Source organism: Ursus maritimus, unplaced genomic scaffold, assembly GCF_017311325.1.
Source record: "Ursus maritimus isolate PB19 unplaced genomic scaffold, ASM1731132v1 scaffold_25, whole genome shotgun sequence".
NCBI lineage: Eukaryota > Metazoa > Chordata > Mammalia > Carnivora > Ursidae > Ursus > Ursus maritimus.
The window spans coordinates 27,041,398-27,055,639 of record NW_024425008.1 but is presented as its reverse complement, the minus strand read 5'-3'; the positions used below and the strand labels follow the sequence as shown (position 1 = coordinate 27,055,639).

General features: G+C 44.6%; 1 protein-coding gene across 1 annotated transcript in view; it reads right to left on the bottom strand.

The window, feature by feature from the left end:
* Window positions 1-12,296, bottom strand: part of ZFYVE1 (zinc finger FYVE-type containing 1) — a 56,001-nt gene extending 43,705 nt beyond the window's left edge. The window contains exons 1-2 of the mRNA XM_040641689.1: window positions 12,055-12,296; window positions 9,771-10,696 (exon numbers count right to left, since the gene is read on the bottom strand). Coding sequence (XP_040497623.1) covers window positions 9,771-10,283 — 513 coding nt within the window. The 5' untranslated portion in view covers window positions 10,284-10,696; window positions 12,055-12,296. The remainder of the gene's footprint in view (window positions 1-9,770; window positions 10,697-12,054) is intronic.
* Window positions 12,297-14,242: the final 1,946 nt, after the last annotated feature.

Below are 14,242 nucleotides of genomic sequence, written 5' to 3'. Positions count from 1 at the left end.
ACCATGGTCACCAGGCAGGACCAGAGAGGGTGTACAAAAAGAATTATGGGATCCTCAAACAGCCTTTACTCACAGACAAGTACAAAAGACAGCTAAGCTTTCCTGGGAATGAAGGCCTCTGCCATCTCCTCCCCCCACCCCCCAGGCTCACTTAACCTCTGAATTTTCATTTTAAAACATTTTCCACAGAGATTACTCAAACTAATAAGGCACATAATTGACATTCAATAAATGTTTATGACTGTTGCTGAGTGATACAGATAAACTGAATTGAGTACTTTGAGAGAAAAGGTTATGAGAGATTACTGAAAACAAGTTTAGTCATTTGGATGACACTCACCAGGCAGAAAGGATTGGGATAGAAAGCAGAGGAATTTCTAGAATAATCTATGACTGCTGAATTGCTCAGGATTATGCTATCTCTTTTTTTTTTTTTTTTAAGATTTTATTTATCTATTCGACAGAGATAGAGACAGCCAGCGAGAGAGGGAACACAAGCAGGGGGAGTGGGAGAGGAAGAAGCAGGCTCATAGCGGAGGAGCCTGATGTGGGGCTCGATCCCAGAACGCCGGGATCACGCCCTGAGCCGAAGGCAGACGCTTAACCGCTGTGCCACCCAGGCGCCCCAGGATTATGCTATCTCTTAACTTGAATTCAGAATGTCTGTGACTACATGCAGGAACCAGGCTGTCAGTTCTTTTCAAGCATTCTAACATCTAGAGTCAAATTCCCCGGCAAAGACAGCAATAATTCAGTCTCGAATAGAAGGAAATTGGGGAGCGAAAAAAAATTCCAAAAGCTACCAGAAAGTAGAATCAGCTCCAGTGAGGTCAAGCCAGACAGAGATCAGGTGCTTTGTATGGCTAGTATACCTACTTCTCTGCCCAAAAAATCCAGTCACCACCAAGCTGACCATACAAACCAGTCAAAGAGAGTCTCTTAACTGCTGGCTAAAAGCCACTGGAAAAATGGGAAAATGAACAAAACTGCCTCCCAGGAAACATCCATGCTCTCCTGCCTCCAAAAGTCCCTCTGTATCCCTTCCCATAGCTCCTTCCAGTTCTTGCCTGATATCCTTGTGGGGTTTTTTGGTTTTGTTTTTTGTAAAGATTTTATTTATTTATCTGAGAGAGAGAGAGAGAGCACAAGTGAGGGGAGGGGCAGAGGGAGAGGGAGAGAGACAAGCAGACTCCCTGCTAAGCAGGGAGCCCGATGGGGGATTCGATCCCAGGACCCTGAGATCATAACCTCAGCCAAAGTCAGTCACTCAATCGACTGAGCCACCCAGGCGCCCCCTATATCCTTGTTTTCTTTCCCTTCTTCATCAATACATTTGGCAGTTCTAACCTCAGAAATAGTCTCATGGGAGCTCCTCCCAAAGCAGGCACGACACCGCCCCACCCCCAGAAAAGTTTAACCAGTTGTCAGAAGCACTTCCGCGCTACGCAATCTCCAGGATAAACTCAAGGATGCTACAGCCAGGAGATTCATCCACAGGAAAAACATATAAGGTCAACTTAGTAAGAAATCTGCCTGTTATACTAACCCTGGCTCAAAAAGCCAAATGTTTGCCCAATTCCAGAAAAATCAATCACTTTAACGAAGTAACAGACCAGAAAAAAGAGAATCACACACAGGAGGTAACTTGAAACAGTTAAAGACAGGTTCCCTGAAAAGCTGACTCACAGTGGTTTTGATGGCTTATATGGGTCAAATTTTAAAAAGCCCTGTACTAAACAAAATAGCCTCCCAAGTTAAATGCCAGGACCCTGTTAGAACTGAATGAGCCCAAGGCTGAGAAAGCTTAGAAGATGCTGAGCAGAAACCAGAGGCACAAATAGGGGCCCTTTCCTCCTCCTGTTTGCCTGAGTCATCCTCAACCCTGCATTCCCAGTAATTCCATACAATCCCTTCCCCCCGACTATTACCAAGCAAAAGGGGCTTTTCCTTGGGTTTCTAGGAGTAAAAAACAGTGATGGGGGAGGGAGCCTCTGCTACTCAGCCAATTATTACTTATGATTTTGACAGCTCCTAAGCAGATCTATGTGGGGGTTTTTTTTGCTATATTTTCTTATATGGCACCCAAGAATTAATACTGCAGCACATATACCCACGTACTGACCAGAACTTGCCCAAGGGCTAACCAGCCACAGCACCAAAACTAGTCCTTACACTGTAATGGTCTGGCCATATGCAGAGCAAAAATGGGGAAGTTCCACAGTTTAGACTGATTTCCCTGGCTTATGACCTATTGGCCAGAATTAAGTCCTCAAGGGTTTCTGTCAGCCTGTCTGTAAGACCAAGCCCCAGCAGGGTACCCCAGACCACAAGGCAGAGGACAGGGCCATAGGGGTCACTAGCAGATTAAGTCTAAGACAGAAGGGGCACAAAAATGGGGCAGACCAGCAGCCGGTTTGTGGTCAAGGGTTCCCATACAGTATGAAAACATGCTCTGCTGGTTTCCATTCCAGAATCTCACAAGAATAATGTCTCCTTTAGCCAATTAAAAAAAAAAAAAAAAGCCAAGTCCCAGTATTTTGAGCCACACTATTCTGGGACTGTAAACAAGTGAAGCAGCCAAGCAACGTGATGGGTCTTCTTAAAGGACCGGTCTCAGTGAGAGGAAGTCCACCACTATGCTGAGAAGGAATGAAGAAGGCTCACTTTGGCTTCCCATTTCAGAGTGGGCCAAGACTGCAGACTTCTGAGTCAAGGAAGGCCTGCCCCGGTGGACACTTTCTTAGCTTCTCATTGACTGTTCCTGGGTCACCGGGCTTCCTCAGCACCTTGCTTGTTCAGTAGGAGAGGACTTCCCTTGAGGAGTCTTTGGCATGAGCAGCTCCTAGGCTCTCCTAACGTCCTAGTCAGGGGTCAGTGATCATGAAGGGGGCAACAGGTGAAATTTCTCATCAGTTTGCTACTCTACTTTCTCCGAAAGAAGACATTCACAGGAAGTTTGCAGAAAAGGGACAAAGAAGAGAATGGGATGGTTATGAAAAAAAAGAAAAACTTATATGGGGTTTAAAGACATACATACAAATAAAAAAAAAGACTTGTTCACTTTTTTCTCCGATCAGTTAAACATGCAGGTAAGACAGAATGTCTGCATCCCTCACAAGACACAACAGATAGGATAATACTATCCTCTTCCTCCACTAAGAAATCCGACTGTCAGAACTTTACTCTTCTAACCTTTGAGTTATTTGCTAAGGGTGTTGTCTCTAAGTTCAAGAGCTTATGGATGACTTATCAGTGTGGATCATTTACGTGTTATGGACTCTAAATAATGGACCTGCGAGTCCTCTGGTTTTCCTAGCACAGTTCCACTGAGGCCTTGAAAAGTCAACGAATACAACACAGAAGAAAGTCTAACCATGTCACTGGAGAGGCTGCAAGTATGCCAAAAGAGAATACTGATTTCAGCTACATTACTTCTGGGAAGCAAAGAGAACCAAGAGAGGGAGGAAAAACTGGTAAATAGGTTAAACTTTCTATCCCTGGTATGTCTGCCATGTCACCAGAATACAGATCTCCTATTAGAACAAACCTTCATCTGTTAGATCAGTTTCTCAATCACAGCACAACTGACATTTTGTACCAGATCATTCTTTTTGTGGGGGGCTGCCCTATGTGTTGTAACATATTTACCAACACCCTGGCCTCTACCCATTAGCCACTAGCACAACCCCCAGTTGTGACTACCAAAGATGTCTCTCAACATTGCCAAATGCCCTCTGGGAGAGCAAAATCATTCCTGGTTGAGAACCACTGTGTTAGATAATACCAAATGAGATTAATTTAACTCTTTATTGTACAAATCAGGTTTGAAAGACTTTTAGCTTTATCAAATCAATGAAATACAAGGTATTATGCAGGTGAGATCTGCACAAACGAAATACCAAGGAGTCACCACTGAGAGTTCTCTCATTCCTCACCCTCCACTCTGTAACAGCATTCCTGTTTTACATCAAATTTTGTCCCAAATTCATCAGTCTTTCTTTTTTTAATAATGACCAGTTTATTAAAGGGTATGATAAAGGATACAAATCAACAGCCAGATGGAGATGCACAGGAAGAGGTATGCGGAAAAGGCGAAGAGCTTCCATGCCTTCTCCAGACACGCCACCTTCCCCAATGGCCATGTGTTCACCAACCTGGAAGCTCTCATCAGTGTCTTTCCACCTCCATGGTAACACCAAATCGAAGCCACCTCTCACCTTATCTTCTACAATGGCCTCCTAAGTGGTCTCCCCGCTTTTCCTCTTGCCCCGCCCCCACCAGTCACTACAATCTAGTCTTCACGCCAAAGCCACTTCTTGAAAACGTCTATCGGATCATGTGACTTCCTACCATAATACAGTCTGGTGCTTCCCATTACACTTAAAACCCACACTTAGGGGCGCCTGGGTGGCACAGCGGTTAAGCGTCTGCCTTCGGCTCAGGGCGTGATCCCGGCGTTCTGGGATCGAGCCCCACATCAGGCTCCTCCCCTGGGAGCCTGCTTCTTCCTCTCCCACTGCCCCTGCTTGTGCTCCCTATCTCGCTGGCTGTCTCTATCTCTGTCAAATAAATAAATAAAATCTTAAAAAAAAAAAAAAACCCACACTTGTTTCTATGGCCTGCAAGGCCCCACATGATCTGGAACCCATTTACCTCTGTGCTTCTGCCCTTGCCACTCTCTGCCAGCTCCCTCCAGACACACTGGCATTCTTCCTATACCCCAAACACACCATCCACCTTCTATTTGTTCCCACTGCCCTCTGCCTGGAGGTCTATTTCCCCAGGTAGTATTATCCTTCAGGTCCTTGCTCAAAAGTCATCTCTACAATAAAACCTTCCCTGATAATCCGGCACAAGTAGCTTCCAAGTCATTCTCGCTTAATACTACACCTGAGCCATCTTTTTACACATTTTACACGTGAGAACTCCACTTTCCCTGCTTGAAAGGTAAGTCTATGAGGCCTCGGATCAAGTCTTATTAGCCATGTATCCCTGAAACCTAGAAAGTGCCTGGCACACAATATATGCACAATTAATTGTGATCAATTAATGAAGGCTTTGGCTAACAGACCAAACGTGTCCGTTTAAGAGCCACAAATGAATTCCTGCTTCTGAAACCAAAAGCCAGTCTCTCCTCAAATTTAGCACTACAGTACACACTCAAATGACAAGGTAATGACAAAATTCACACTTCTAAAAGAAACGTTTTTGTTTCTAAAAGGAACTTTCAGGTTTTCCAAAAGAAAATGAATAATATTCAACCCATAAGCGACAAATCTTAGGGGGCTCTAGGCCAACGAATTTGAGAAAACCACACATAAGTGACAGCCTACAAGCTTCTAAAATAATTCCTATGTACAAAACTGAAAATGGTCAAAACCCACAAATGCCTAGAAACATAAAAAGAAAAACAAAGATGGAGCCTCACTCCCAGAATCTTTACTACTGTGAGTGAACAGTTCTTCAGTAACCCCGTCTTGCATTGATACAGAACTGTTTTAGCTGCTCTTCACAGCAGCCCGGAGGAACTGGTGAGCTGATGCTACTTGGCCATATAAAGCTCAATCAGAAAGCTTAAATGACTTGGTCAGGGACAACTGGAGTGTCACAGTTACAGCAAGGATTTTAGAGCCAGACGCTTGTGTTCAAATCCTCTGCCACTTACTGTAACTTGATCCTGGCAAGTTACTTCATCTCTGTCCTTCGGTGTCCTTACCCATAAAACACAACGCTATAAATGAAATGTTTGTGTCCCCCCAAAATTCATGTTGAAATCTAACCCCTGATGTGACGGTATTAGGAGGTGGGGCCTTTGGGACGTGATCATGTCATGAAGTGGGGTCTTCATGAATAAGATTAGTGCCCTTATAAAAGATTTCTAGAACTCCCAGCACCTGAGGACACAGGGAGAAGATAAGATGGCAGTCTGTGAATCAAGAAGTCAGTCATCGCCAGACACTGAATCTGCCAGCACCTTGATCTTGGAATTCCCAGCCTCCAGAACTGCAAGAAATAAACTTCTGTTGTTTATATGCTACTGAATGGTATGTAATAAAATGGCACATGGTATTCTATCATACACAGAAGCCCAGACTAACTGTAACTTACTTCACAGGGTGTGGTAGGCTGAAACTGCACCCCGTACTCACCACATCCTAATCCCCGAGACCTATGAATATCTCACTTTATGTGGCAAAAGGAACGTTACAGATGTGCCTGCATTAAACACCTTGAGAGAAAACGGTGCTAGATTATCCAAGTGGGTCCAATGTAATCAAAGTGTCCTTGTAAGAGGGAGGCAAGAGGGCCAAGAAGGAGGTATGACAACAGAGACAGAGTGAGGGACTGGAAGATGTTACATTGATCTCTTTGAAGCTAGATGATGGGGCCACAAGCCAAAGAATGTAGGCAGCCTCCTGAAGCTAGGAAAGATAAGGAAATACTCCCTGAGAGTCCCATAAGAAACAGAGCCATACAGACCCACTTTAGGACTTCTGACCTCCAAACTCCAAGAAAATAAATCTGTGTTGTTTTAAGCCACTAAATGTGTGGGAATTTGCCACAGCAGCAATAAGAAACTAATAACATAGTTATCATCAGGATATAATGAGCTCATACATATAAAGTGCTAAGAACAGTTTCTAACAACCATAGTAAGAGCTCTTCAAATTTTAGCTATTATGAGTCAAGATCAGAATGCAGGGGACTCACTGAAGTACTTCAGAGGCTAAGAAAATGAGGTTCAAAAATTTGTTACTATCTATCTAAATTTAAAATGCACACATCCGGGGCGCCTGGGTAGCTCAGCCAGTTAAGCATCTACCTCCAGCTCAGGTCATGATCCCGGATCCTGGGATCAAGCCCCGCATCATCAGGCTCCCTGCTCAGTGGGCAGTCTGCTTCTCCCTCTCCCTCTATCCCTCCCCCTGCTCATGCACATGCGTGCGCACACGCTCATTCTCTCTAATAAATAAATATTTTAACAATAAAAATAAAATATATAAAATAAAATGCACACATCACCTGACAAAGAGATTCCATTTCTAAATAGATTCACAGAATATTCAACATATCCTTGTTTGTAACTACTCAAATATCCACTAACAGGCTCAAATTATAGAAAACCCATTCAACAAAATAGCAGGCAGCCTTTAAATAATGAGGTAGACCTCAATGTACTGATAAGATGTACTGATATACCAACAAGATGTATCCTTTAGTGAAAAAAAGCTCAGGGACAGAACAGTAAGCATATCAGATTTCATTTTTGTTTAAAAATAAAAAGGATACATACATATATTAATAAGTACATGTCATAAAATTCTAAAAGAGCACACAGTTCGTTGTTCACGGTGATTGTTCTAAAGAAGGAGACTAAGGGGATGGAGTAGAAGGGAAACTCTTGCCATCATATGTCCTTTTATGTTATTTTAGGTTATAACTAGGTATGTGCATGATACCCATTTTTTAAAAACTAAAGTTGAGATGTGACATCACTGACCTATCAACAGGTATTTATGCGCTGACAATGTGCCTACCACCGTACATGACACAGGGCCTAAGATACAGTCCTGCTCTCCAGGAGTTCACGTGCTGGCTGAATTTATAATCTAGATTCGTATTAGACAATCATCTAATTGTTTTGGACATTCACGTTAGAAAACAGAACCCAGGGGCGCCTGGGTGGTGCAGTCGTTAAGCGTCTGCCTTCGGCTCAGGGCATGATCCCGGCGTTCCGGGATCGAGTCCCACATTGGGCTCCTCCGCTGGGAGCCTGCTTCTTCCTCTCCCACTCCCCCTGCTGTGTTCCCTCTCTCGCTGGCTATCTCTCTGTCACATAAATAAATAAAATCTTTAAAAAAGAAAGAAAGAAAGAAAGAAAGAAAGAAAGAAAGAAAGAAAGGAAGAAAGAAAACAGAACCCAACATTTTCTCAAAGTATTTTTCCACTGTGACTCTGGGAGAACAAATCACCACTTAAAAAGAATAAATTCTATGTGTAATCCATTAGTCCCAACCAGTGCTGCTTAAGCTTCAGAAATTGTTACTTCTCGGGAAGGGGTCAGTGTTTAAGAAGGAAATCAAAACGGGAGGAATCTTTACAAACCACCCAATTACATACATTACTATACACTGCAAGAAAAAAGATGAACAAGTATCATCTCTGGGCAGTTGGATTTGTCTTCTTCATCACACTTCCGTATATTTTCCTAATTCTCTACTAAAGAACATGTATCAATGGCACAAAAAGAAAAAATACACATCTTCCTCCCCTCAAAAGATATTCTTTTTGGTGCCGACGCAACATCCATGAGGATTACTGGTTCATCCCAAATCTTCCTCTCGCTTTACAAAAGTGACAGCAATCCGAAGTATGACTTTCCATAGGGTGAACTGGTGGCAAAACCAACAAGAATCATCCAAGTCCAAGTGCTCCATTTATAAAACATTTAGGCGACACCGCCACCCAATTAGAGCATAACCATAATGAAGACATTATTGCTAACGAGGGAGGCAGACTGGGATCTGGGTCACTCTTCCATAACTCCATTAGTCCCTCTCAGCCAATAAAGAAGTCTGTGTTAGCAAAGTATTTAGCTGACAATGGAATCATGATGTAATGCATTTCCATAACCTTACCAAGGAGGAAAAAGAGCTGAAAAATTCTTAGCGGGCAACTGGAGAATTGTCAAACAGCAACTTACAAAGGTTCTTCCCCAACCTGGAGACTTGAGGAGTCATCACTGCTGAAAAGTACCGAGTCGATTTACCACAAATACCCCATGACACTGACAGAAACAAGGAGCTGGTACTGGACACTATGTGCCAGACCCTGTGATAAGGGCCTTTCCATTTCCATTCCTTACTCTCTCTCTCTGAATGTTCTCAACTACTACCGTGAAATACAAGAGAGACTGAGGCACAAAGCTCCAATCACTCTCCACGGTTACACACTCAGTGAGTGGGGAAGCGGGCATGGAATTCAAGCAGTCTTCACTCAAAAGCATGGACATTATACTACCCTCACCGGAAAGTACAAACGTTATACCACCCCTTCCCCAGTCACCCCTGTCACACGCCACCATCTCTCCAGCTTGCTCCCATCACCCGTTACCCTTGCCCCAACTCGGAAACCAATCAAATAGTCTCCAGTCCTGTAACGGCAGGTGCCCTCACTGGCTTTTCCTGATCAGCTTATACAGGAAAAGAAGAGGCCATCTGGGCAGAATACTATCCTTATCAAAAGGATAAGACCACCCCCTCTCTAAATTGAGCTAGCACGTTTATGACTTACTGCCTGGCACTCCCAGGGGACCCACTGTGTCTCCTATACTGCACACACAGCCCCTCGCCAGGCCCAGTTATTCACAACTTGCCAGGCACTCTCACTCAGAAAGCTGATCTAAGTCAGGTCTCCCTCACGACAACCCCAAAAACGATAATAACAATAGCTACCATCTTCTGAGCACTTGTTATGCAACGGGCTTTACAAACACGGTTCCATTTCATCCTCACAACCACACGATGAAGTAGGCACTGTCTCCAATTTATAGGTAACAGAACTAAGGCTCCAAGAGATAAAGTAATTCAGCCCAAGGTCACACAACCGGTAAGTGACGAAATCTGACTCCACGCAACTTAAGTTTTCAGGGGTTTCGCCCTTTAAGGATCAAAATGTGAGCTCTTCTTGGACTTTTCCTTTTGAGAGCTACCTTCCAACAAGAGATCTGCTCCACGACCACAGGACTCCCACTTCACCCACAGGCTCACCTGAATTTCTTCATTTTCATCTACTAGGAGGAAACTCACAACCTTCTCAGTCATCTTCTTCCTCCTGGTCTCCTCATCCAGCTCTTCTTCCTCCAGTAACCCCTGGACCTTAGTGACATGGTACACAGTAACGGGGTGTCTCCTTTTGTTACCCCCGGAATGAGTCCTCTTCTGGCACTCCAGGCATAAGTTGATTTTACAGGTCTGGCACCTCACGGCTGCCCTCTGCCTAATACCGGGCGAATGCCCATTGGTGCCCTTGCAGGGATCACAGTAAGGGACGTGGCCAGGTTTGAGTCTTATCCGCTCGTGGTTTCTCAGGCGCTCCTGCCGATGGAGCTCCTCCTCGCAGCGGAGACACTGCAGACTGCAGCACTCATCACACTCAAAGACCGCTTCGTCAGTCCCGCTGCAGGCGTAACTTTCCTGGCACATCAGTCCCGGATTCAGGCCCTTCTCTGCTGGGGAAGTCTGAGCACTCATACTCAGATTGGCAAGGAAATCACCCACCATATAACGGTCCCTGGGCTTTCCCCAGGACTGAAAACAAAGGCTTTGAGTCTGAGGACTGCAGAGAACTGTCACAGGATTCTGAACACCTTAAAAAACAAAAACAAACCTTCGGTGTCCTATTAGAATTCTTCACACTCACAAATGTTCGAATTTTTAATTTTCTGCCTCCAAGATTCCTATATCAGCAGCAACGTTGATTTGGTTTGATGGTTTTATCCTCCAATAAAGTGCAAGCAAAGTTTGTGGTCAAAATTAACTTGAAAGGGTCTCTTATGGCTATTTGAGAGAGATTTGATAGGTTCACTGAGGTGGGCTCTTCCGTTGGGCCTCAGCCACAAGGTTTTGGTAGTGAAAGAGAGTGGTCAGGAGCTTTGCAATATAATCCAACCTCAAGTCAATATTTCAGGGGATACCTAGAATAGAGGAAGGAAAAGGATTTCACTAATCTAAAAACAGAAGTGCACCTTTAAAAAAAAAAAAAGATTGTGGTTAAATAAGAGGCCAGAACTCCTGAGAGAAATCTCATTCTTGCTTGTAAAACTTACACAGGCTACTTCTGACCCTAAAAATTTCTTCTCAAAATCATGGGCAAGGCTCCTCCCTTTGAAAATAGCCACTACCTCTAGGCCCAAGGCATTTCAGAGACACTGTCTTTTCATTTCACAGATTGAAATTCTCTGTTCATCCAGTTATTAAATTCAGAATCAAAATCATTTAGCAAATAGTCCTTGGAAGGACAACCCTCTGCGCTTCCCTAACCTGCAACACACACTTGTGAGGTGAATAAAGAGGCCTGTAAAAACCTAAAGAAATGAGCTCCATCAAAGTCTTTGGCAGATCTGCTTAGGTTGTTTCAACTCTAGACAAATGCCTATTAAGAACCGTAAGCCTGAAAACCAAAGTCACCACGTCATGTTCAAAAACAATAAAAAACAATTATTGCACTTCCTTTTGTCCCTTCTCTAACTGCAAAAAAAGGGAGCAACAGGAGACAGAATTCCTCTTCTAAGGCCCACTGCAAAGCCAGGCCTGCAGTGAGTTAAAACAAATAATTTTTCTCTTTGTCACTCAAAAACTAACTTAAAAATAACTTCAAAAAGAAAAAACGAAGAAAAGATAACTGGGGCAGGAAAGAGGCTTTTGTCACTTCTACAATTATATTCTTAACCCCTCTTAGCCTTGACCTCCACTCTAATACCCCAACCAAATGTAAAGTCCTCCTTACAAATATTCACTCCTCCCCCTAGTAATCAATCTATCAATCTTATTTTTAGACGAACAAGGAAGGCAAAGGAGTGACTAGGAAACCTTATTTACACCCTAACCTCAGCCATGCCCAACCAGCTCCCACAACGGAAACAAAAATCGAAATTTGCCACAATTCAGAAAAATATAAAATCAACCTTCAAAAGAACACCGCACCGCCCGACCGGCCAAGCAAACAATCTGCCCACTCGGGCCCCTGCCTCGACACCTCTCTCCAGCCGCGGATTCCTCACCCTTCCTTCCTCCCGGGCAACACCACCACAACCCGAGGGGCACGAGCAGAGTCTAAACAAAGAAGGTCCCCCAAAATCCGCCCCCACGCTAATAGAGGCCAGAGCCGAATCCATTGTTTATACCACCCCACCCCCACCCCAGCCGCACCCGCCCCCACCCTCCCCCCCAGGGGCGGCCAGAGCTCCAGGACTATCGCTCGCCCCGCGCAGGGCCGTGCCCTTCCCTCCCAGCCCGCGGCAGCCCGGGGATCCCACCACTGAGCGGCTCTTACGCGGCGAGGCGGCGTCGGGGGACCGCAGAGAGCCGGCGGGGGCGGGGGCTGTTCCTCAGGGCACCGGTGGATCCATCCTCATCTCCATCTCCGCACCCCCCTCCTCCTTCTCTGCCTCCCGGGCTTCCTCCTCTCCTGTTGTCAGTTGGGATCAGCTGATCGGAGTGAACTTCTCCCAGCTCAGACTACCAGGAAGGCATGAGCAGTGCAGTCCAGGGAGAGACGAAAGAGAGGGGGTGGAGTCCTACACCGGCGAGGGCGGAGAAGGGCGCGCACAGCTTCCTGGGAAATGTAGTTCCACGGACGTGCGTCTTTTCCCCCCATCCCGGAAATTAAAGCTCTGAATGACTACAACTCCCAGGACAAAAGTCAGCTCTTGGGAGAAGGCGGTGAAGACAGGCCGCGGAGCATTTCGGGACTTGGAGTTTCTGCGTTGACTGCGGTGTTCGAAGGTTTTAGCGCGTTGTTTTGGGTAGTGGCCGGAGAGGGAATGGCGCTAAATTAGACGACTGATGTAATATGTAGTATAGTTAAGGCAAATAATTTGATTTCACGAACCCATATTGCACACCATTCCTTCAAAAATGTGTAAAAACAGGCAATCTCCTCTTCCCTGGTTTCACCCTGCCCAAGTTAGGAAAAAACCGGAAAGAAATGATAAAAGAATGTAAGTACTCTCGTTGGAGTTTTGTTTCCCCTTTATGGGTATTCTCCAAGCTGAATTTTTTCCTTTACCTTTTACTCTTCGACCTTTTCTCACATAGTTTTAGAACTTCTGAATTTTAAATCATCTTTAAGTTAGACGGGGTTCATTTTCAGACAAGCTTTCTGGCTACGGTGCAGGCTAATGGTTAACATTGTTATCTGGCTTTTCTAAAAAACCATATATTTGTTTAGTGCTTTCACTTCTCGGGGTTTTGTTTGTTTGTTTGTTTCTTGGAACGACACTGAAAAAAAGCCTGATATAAAAAAGCACTGGTCTGAGATGCGGGAGACTGAGTGCTTGTTCTAGAAAGCTCCTGGGTAAGTCACTCAAACCCTCCATTAAATAAAGAAATTGTACTTTGTCAATTCTGAAGTCTCTGCCAGTTCTAACGTTCTATGATTCTATCTTGATAATTGTTAACCCAGTAGAGAAAACTAAGGTTAAGGGACTTGCCAAGTCCCACAGCAAATTATTGACAAAGCTGGGACAAGAATCCATCTCCTGACTTAGTCACATACTCTTTTATGTTTCAAAGGACATAATTAGACCAATAGTAAAACCAAATCTATGTAATAATGAGTGAGCCATATATGAGGGTTTTGTTGCTGAAAATTATGTTTTCAAGACTGGGCAGATAGCCAACAGTTGGGTTGGCTGAGAATTACTGAGAATGTTTTTTCCTATGCTTATCACAAACCAGGATATTAAAAACTAAGCTGTCTATAGCACTTTAAAACTTCAAAGTTTCAAAGTGGGAAAAGGAAAAGAGATTCTCTTTTTTTTTTTAAGATTTTATTTATTTATTGAAAGAGAGAGCGCAAGCTGCGGAGGGAGGCAGTGGGAGAGGGAGAAGTAGGCTCCCTGCTGGGCAGGGGTTGGGGAGGGGCTCCATCCCAGAACTGAGCCACCCGGGCGCCCCAGGGTTGCTATTTTCTCTTTGTTTTTTTGTTTTTTGGTGTGGTTTTTTTTTAAAGATTTTATTTATTTGACAGAGAGAGCATAAGCAGGGGGAGGTGCAGGGAGAGAGAGTGGGAGAAGCAGGCCCCCCGCTGAGCGGGAAGTCCAACCAGGGCTGGATCCCAGGACCCTGGGATCATGACCTGAGCCGAAGGCAGACGCTTAACCAGCTGAGCCACCTAGGCACCTCTTCTGTACTTTTTTTTTCTTTTAAAGATTTATTTATTTGAGAGAGAGAGAGAAAGGGAAAGAGTGGGGGGGAGGCAAAGGGAGAGAGAGAATCTTGAGCCGACTCTGCACTGAGGGTGAAGCCAGATGCAGAGCTCAATCCCGCAACCCTAAGACCCTGAGATCATAACCTGAGCCAAAACCAAGAGTCAGACGTTCAACCAACTGAACCACCCAGGCACTCCTGTACTTTTTAGTTTAGTTTAGTTTTAAGTAATCTCTACACCCAATGTGGGGCTCGAACCCTCAATCCCGAGATCAAGAGTCGCACACTCCATAGACTGAGCCAGCCAGGCG